Genomic DNA, 7,359 nt, shown 5'->3' on the forward strand with positions numbered 1-7,359 from the left:
AGCATCAAGTCAAAAGTTAATTCTGTAAAAAGAACAATAAAATTCAAAAACTCCTCTCCAAGGTTGATCAAGAAAAAGGAAGGTACAAATGACCAATGTCAGAACAGCAAAGGGGCTATTATTACAGATTCCACAGACCTTAAGATAATGGCAAGATTATGAACAAATTCATGGCAATTTGAAATGGGAGAAACTCCTGGAAAAACACCACTCATCCAAGCACATAAACCAAATAGTGAGGTTCTTATGTTAAATATGGGCATAAGTTCTGTGCAGACAAATGCTAGCAAGAAGGGGGGGTCAGTGTTGGGGGCTTCTGGGTGGCTCTGACCAAAACAATGTAAAAGCACTACCTTTGAAGGTTCTACTCCTGCTCCTGAACCCGGAACCCTCGGAGGCTGGTCTCACTTACTGGAAAATGCCATAAAAGATGCTCTAAATGTTACATGTAGTCTGGATTTCCGTTTTGTTTTCATTAGATTTATTTTGTGCTACAGTGTTCAATCCCACTCAAGCTTGCCCAAGCAAAGGCTGGGCTGGAAACTGAAGCAGAAATCTGCAGGTTACAGGGCCAGGGAGACAGCTCAGCAGCACAGTCTGCCTGGCAAGCTCATGGTCCTGAGTTCAAGTCCAGGTACAAAAAAAAAAAAAAAAAAAAAAAAAAAAAAAGGAAAGAAAGAAAAACAGACAAAACCTGCAGGCTAAACCTGCTGCTGAGAGCAGAAAGCCACCAGGCTCCAGGCAGCATTTTCAGGACCACAGGAACCAATCACAATCCTCTCTCCACTACCTGGCTCCCCTTCTGTCTGTTGGTGGCATCTGGTGGCTCCTGCCGTCCTGACTGTACACAATGTCCACCCTGGCTCCTCAGCCAACAAGCAACTTCCTTTGTCTTCCAGGTTAATCCCCAGGAGAGTGCAGAAACACTTGTAGGGTGTGCATGGGGCCGTCTCAACCTTCCAAGCCAGAGCAAAGCAACTTGTCCAAATGGTAAATCCAGATGAAGGCAAGGGCACTGTTAAACTAAAACCACAGACTCTTTGGCCTATGAAATAAAGGGTCTGTTGGGCCATTATGGATGCCAGCCAAAAAGAGGCAGGCCCAGGTCCTGGGTAGAACATGTTCCCCCAGTGACCAGCTGCAGGGCTAGGCAGCACTCTTTCCAGAAGGGAAGCAGTGTCACAGCCATATAGTTAGGAGTGGGACAGCACAGAGGGTTGGGGGAGGGAAGCTTTCAGATAGCAGGGCAGTCCACAAAGCAAAGGACAGACGGTCCAGAAAGCCTGCGCAGTGGTTCTAGTAATGCAAGCCAATTTCAGGTTTTAGAACAATGTAACACCTGTTCCTACTTGCTGGTAGCTTGTTACTGATCAAGCTCCCATGTCTGTCCCCACTGCTACCCTGAGAAACTCAGGATATCTCAGGATCATTTACTTACCAGCCAGGGCTGGGCTCTCCATCCATTATGACCTCCTCATACTGACTAGGCTGTGACTGTGAGGAGACACACTAAGCCACAGTCACCTGCCCACCAGCACCTCTCCTGCATGCAAAGATGGCTCCCTGGGCCCTGCTACTGCTTCTACCCTCCTCTGCTGGCCCATACAGGGCAGGCCAGGGTACAAGGTCAATGCCTGTGACAATAGCTCTCAGTGACAGACGGGGAGTTAGGGGGCAAACACCGCCATCTCCTTGCCCCTTGACAGGGCAACTGCGGTCAGCTGTATGCAGCCTCTCAGAGGGCTCTGGGGCGATCGGGTCCTCGTCCCACAGTGGTAACCAGCTGGAAAATGCCCCTGCATTGGCCGCCTCCCTCTGCTCCCTCTCTGCTCCCTACTGTGTTTGTGGACCCAAACTGTAAACAACCAACCTACACTCAAACTCTCAGGCCTGGCTCCACAGGACCCCTGACAGAAGTCAGAGTCTCACAGGCTTGTGAGACACAGTGTTCCACGCAGCCGTTCTCAGCGAGCCAGTACTTCATCTCACTGCCCATCTCACTGTTATCCCACTCTGAATTCATCGGGGAAGGTAGAGTGTCGTACACTGCTCCCTCCCCAAGCTTCAAGCAAGCTCAACAGAGATTTAGTCAGTGCTTGAGCGGAAGCACCCAGGGCCTCTCCTCACGCACAGGCGGCAGAAGACAGGGAGTAGCTGCCTGGCAGTGCCAGCAAGGAAGCAGCTCCATGAGCCCCGGTGAACAGACTGCATGTCTCGTCCCCTCCCCAGCCCTTCTAGGTTCCCTTGAAGCTGGGGGACAGAAGTGTAGGGCTTCTGCTCAGGTGCTAATGGCAGGAACCAGAGTCAGTTGCACAGTCTTTATTGGGAGTCCAGGGAAGCCAGGCCCACGGTGCAGGCCCGCAGCACTCTGAAGGGGTGAGGGTATCACAAGGCAGTCACTCGTGTCCAGCCTTCCTGAAGTCCAAGGAGTCCTCAGGAGGCAGGAAGGGGCTGAGTCTGTGGAGAAAACACATCAACACCGCCGGCACTGCTCCTGTGCCAGCCTGGGGTCACGGTGGGGCAATTCTGCAGACACAGCCAAGGCCAGCCCTAAGGGAGAGGATGTCAGGCGATGGTCTTGCCATCTGCCATGAGAACAAGCTGGCTGCGGTATGCTGTTACGGGGAAGGTACCTTCTACCGAGGCCCTGCACTGTATAGGCATCAGAGCCCCATCAGGCAGAAATCTTGGACACAGAGGGGCTTCCATTCAAGTGGGGTGGGGGGGAAGGACAGACACAACAATTGAACAAAAATATGTCGGCAGTGAGAAATTCCCTGTGGCCTTTACTAAGGTGGAGAGCAGGGGTGTACATGGAGGAACACGTAACTCTTTGAACTGTCAGTGACAAAGGCAGGAGACACCGCTCCAGCAGCCACGCAGCGAGCGCATCCATGTCTACCACAGAAGACAGAGAACCAAGGAGGCCGGGTGCTAGCACCCCAGTGAAGGAGAAGCTATGACCTGTGACCAGGACGACCAGGAAGGAGGCAGTCAATGAGAGGAACGCTGCAAGCGCTGCACAGCTGTGGGGTTTTAAAAGGGAGCCATGTGGCCTCATTTCCATTTTTAAGTTTGTTTGGTTGCTAAACAAAAGAAACTATGGGGTAGGGTGGTCACTGAGAGGCCACAGAGAATCTGGCAGCTTGTCCAGAAAAGGAAGGAGCTACCGGCCTTAGAACGGGAGGCAGGACTGGGGAGATAGCTTGATGGCTTAAGCACCTGCCTGGTAAGCACGAGGTCCTGAGTTTGATCCCTGGTATGAATTAAAGAAAAAAAAGAATGGGAGAGCGGAGCCTTTGCTGTTTGGATGACCAAAACACTAAGAAGCAATGTTCCTGGATATGGTGGTGCACGACTGTAATCCCAGCTACTGGGAGGGCTGAGGGGAGGACAGCAATTTCCAGGCCAGCCTGGACAATGTAGAGGACAACAGCCTGTCTCAAAATAAATTTTAAAAAAAGGCTGGAAATGAAAGAGAGGCCCTGGGTTCAATTCCTAGCACGAAAAAAAAAAAAAAAAAAAAAAAAAGATATGGTGGCACAGCCCTGTAATCTCCACACTCAGGAGGCTGAGGCAGATCACCACAAGTACAAGGCCAGCTTGGGCTACACAGTGAGTTCAAGATCAGTCTGAACTGCATAGCAAGACCCTGTCTGGGGGCAAAATGAAAAAGAAAAGAAAGCCGGTGTGGCGGTGCAGGCTTGAAATCCCAGCACTTGGAAGGCTGGGGCAGGAGGAGTATCATGAATTTTTTTGTTTTTCTCGCCGAATGCCTTCAGGGCACTTTTGGCTGGCTGGAGGGTTGTGGGGATTGAACTACAGCAAGCTGAGGCTGACAGCTTTGTGGAAGCAGCCACTTAAAGAACTGAGCTAGGGCCAGGCCCCCGGATTATCATGAATTTGAAGCCAGTCTGGGCTACATGGCAAGACTATCTGTCAGGAGGTGGGAGTGGGGAATGTGAGAAAGAAAGGAAGAGAAAAAGCAAAGATGAAAGGAAGAAATGTTTTTAACAGATGGCCAGGAAGCTAGTGAGGAGAGGACGTGATCATTACTGAATGTCTTCTGAGAATTCAAAATCTGTCTGGCCAGTCTGAACCTTTCATTCATCTCCATCCAAAACAGAGGCAGTGATGACTGGGCCTGGTTAGCATGGCGGCTCCTCAAGCTTTAGCCAACAACCTCCCTCCAGCAGGAGCCACCGCCGCAGCAGTAGCAGGGGGTCACAGTCCAAGCTCAATGACCTTCAAGCCTGGCAGCAGGGGCGGGGCACTAGGAGAGGTTTTCTGAGAGAAGACCCAGGTAAGCTGAAGTAAGAACCAGCCAGGAGCCAGACAGCCCAGGCAGTAAGGGCAGCCGTGCACCATGCGGAGGGAAGGAGCTGGACAGAAGCAGGACAGACATGCACAACTGCTCATGCGATGAGGCAGCAGTGTGGAGCTGGTGGGGGGGGGGCTTGGGAGAGGCTGGGCTCCTGGCTGTGCTGAAGGTGAGAGCCGGCCTGGTGGGAGCGAGCGCCTCGGAAGGATTTCTAAGTAGAAGCAGAACACGGTCAGAGTGCTTTTCAAATCATTCTGGGACGGTCACAGGGAAAGCCTGAAGAGGATAAGAGAGCTGGGGGACATTGTTCTGGTGGGACAGGGGAAGACAGGATTGCAGGACGCAGAGAGGGCCACAGGGGGGCTGCTCAGAGGGTCTGATGAAAGCTAGCTTTTCCCTTTGTTGTCCACAGTCCAACAGGAAAGGCAGTCAACATCAAAGGAGTGATTCTCTTTACTACCTCAGATATGCTGTTTATTTTTTGTTTCGTTTTGTTATGAATTTGTGTATTTGGTACAGGGTTTCACTACGCAGACTGGACTCCTGTTGATCCTATTTTCAGCCGCCCTAGTGCTGGGATTACAGGAGTGCGCCATCACGCTTGGACTCTGTTGCTGGCTCAGCACACCCCAGGGGCAGAGCCGGCGCGGCATGTGGGATGGGGGATCGAACCCTGGTCCCTGCGCTTGCCAAAGCAGGCGCTTTGTCTGCTGAGCTATCTCACTGGCCCTTGCTGTGTATGTTATTAATTAATTAATTATTATTATTTTTTTTTTTTGGCAGAACCAGGGATTGAACTCAGGCCCTTGTGCATGCCAGGCAAGGCTGTGTATGTTAAAAAGGATAAATTTTCCCCCCAGCTCCATCCCAGTCCCTCTGTCAGTCCAGCTGAAAAGCAGTGCAAGGGACAGGTTACATAAGGAGGCAAATAGATGAGGTCGGCTTTGGAAAGAAAACAGGAACTGAGCAAAGACCCAGGATTCTATTCTTAATGTGAATGAGAAGCCACCAGAGAGTTGTGAGCAACCGCATCATGTGACTAGATTTCTGGCCACCATGCAGCGGCAAGAAGCAATTCAGCGAGATGAGAGAGAAGGCTGGGGCAGGTATCCCAGCAGAGGAAGGGTGAGAAAAGGCGGCTGGACTAAAGTCAGGGATGTGCAAGGCTGGCAACAGGTGACCATGTTGTGGGTTCTGGATGCACAGAGAAGGTACATGGGGAAGGTAGAGTCAAAGGCTTGAAAGTCATATATATATATATATATATATGACAGGGTCTACAGGGTCTCACTGCGCCAATTGGATTTGTAGTGATCCTCCTGTTTACAGCCTCCCAAGTGCTGGGATTACAGGCTCGCACCACCACACCCAGTATCAAGCACCATCTCAGAGTGCTCCGGGGGTGGAGCTGGCATGGCAGGATTAGAATTCCGGGCCCCTGCCTGTGCCTAAGCAGGCGTTTGAAAGTCTTTACTTCGAGCAACTAGAAAGGAAGGAGGTCGTAAGGGGGAGAAGGTTAGCAGAGGTACCTCCTTACCTGTACAGGCGCAGGTGAGTGCGGCGGCTGCACTTGCTCCGCACACTGCAGGAAACGGCGCACGTGTTCGGCACAGTTTTCCACAGCTGCCTCGTTGTGCCGAAGACACTCCTCAAAAGCCTCAAACGGCTCGGCACAGGCCTGGCGGATCTGGCGGATGATTGGGCTGTGGGGAGAGCGCATTTCAGACCCAGGACCACTCCCACCCTGCTGTCCATCTGCCACCTCTCCACCCAAGCAATCTGCACTTGCCCACACTCACTGGGCCGATGTGCACCGGGCAATGCTCATCTTAAGGTAGTGACAGTCCCGCTGCCATGACTCAGGTTTTGCTGCCACACACTGGCCATACTGATCCAGCTCCCGGCCACAGTAGCGAGCAGTGATTTCCAGGGCCGCCTGCCTGCAGGACAAAGGAGGCTGAGGATAATGGCAGAGAACAGCAAGAAAGGGAGATGTGATCTAGGTCTAGAGTCTGACAATGAGTGGAGGCAGATCTGGGAACTCTAAGGATTCCGGAATGGGGACTGGGAAGGGCAGAGCTGAAGCCTGAGCCCTGCCTGGGAGCTGTGGAATGAGGTGAAAGCTTCCAGAGACAGTGGCGCTCCTGTAACAAGGCCTAAATACTTTAAGGTAGGCCTTAATTATGCTGGAGTTCACAGAATGCACACCGACTTAGGGCCTCAGTAGTTAGATTTACAGGTCTAGGGAGAGAGGCTGCAATTTCAGTGGGTTTGGGGGTCCTACAAATGAGGTTTAGAGGTCAAAGAGGTGGGGTCTTGGGTTCTGGTGAAGAGTCTCGATCAGAAAGTTTGAGTCTAGAGATGAGACCCAAGACCTTGTGGTCTGAAGATCCAGGGGCGGTACTAAATAAATGTCCTAGTGGCATGATCCAGAAGCCCTGGACAAGGCTGGGCCTCTGGGGTAGATCTGAGAGTCCTACAAGTGAGACCTGGGGCGATGCGGGCGCAAGGTCTGGGAATCCAGATGAAGATCAGAAGGGTCTAGGGAGGGTCGGACTGTGGGCACTGAAGGTGAGGTCTGGGCCCTTGGGCAGATTTGGAAAGTTCAAGAGGGAAGACTTGGCGATTCCAGGGGAGAAATGGGAAGCTCTAGGACAAACCGGAGTCCTAGCGGTCCTCAGACAAGTGCAGAGTGCCAGGGTGGCAATGGCAGGGACTGGGCTGGAGCCCCGGGCAGAACTTGGGTGACGTCCACTACAAGGTACAGGGAGGATCGAGGGCTCGGAGGGCAGGGCCTGGCACGCGCAGATGGGCATGGGTCAATCTTGAGGTCGAGTCTCCACGGAATAGAGAAGCCAGTTCTTCCTTCTGGGAGCCTGGGCTACGCGCAGGTCACGAGGAAGAGGAGACAACGGCAGCAAGATCGCACAGACGTCCCTACTACTCACATGTCGGTACAGCGGAGGATCCGCCAAGGAGGAGAGACCCGCCTTTTCCGGCATCGGGTTGTCAAGGCGAGGCCCCGCCTACCCGCCCTA

At 52.5% G+C, this 7,359-nt stretch overlaps 1 protein-coding gene across 1 annotated transcript; it reads right to left on the bottom strand.

Annotated features, from left to right (window-relative positions):
- Positions 1-2,278: 2,278 nt before the first annotated feature.
- On the bottom strand, positions 2,279-7,359 carry Chchd5 (coiled-coil-helix-coiled-coil-helix domain containing 5). Its single transcript, XM_023717470.1, has 4 exons — positions 7,270-7,359; positions 6,121-6,261; positions 5,859-6,024; positions 2,279-2,457 (listed from the first exon to the last, which is right to left on the bottom strand). Coding segments are annotated over exons 1-4 (333 nt in total). The 5' UTR covers positions 7,272-7,359; the 3' UTR covers positions 2,279-2,433.

Source organism: Octodon degus, unplaced genomic scaffold, assembly GCF_000260255.1.
Source record: "Octodon degus isolate 3935 unplaced genomic scaffold, OctDeg1.0 scaffold00052, whole genome shotgun sequence".
Taxonomy (NCBI): Eukaryota; Metazoa; Chordata; class Mammalia; order Rodentia; family Octodontidae; genus Octodon; species Octodon degus.

Coding starts and splice junctions, on each gene's coding strand:
- Chchd5 (XM_023717470.1), bottom strand. Junction 6,025..6,120: donor GCCCGGTGCACATCGGCCCA/GTGAGTGTGGGC, acceptor CTCTCCCCACAG/CCCAATCATCCGCCAGATCC. Junction 2,458..5,858: donor ACTCACCTGCGCCTGTACAG/GTAAGGAGGTAC, acceptor TTTTCTCCACAG/ACTCAGCCCCTTCCTGCCTC.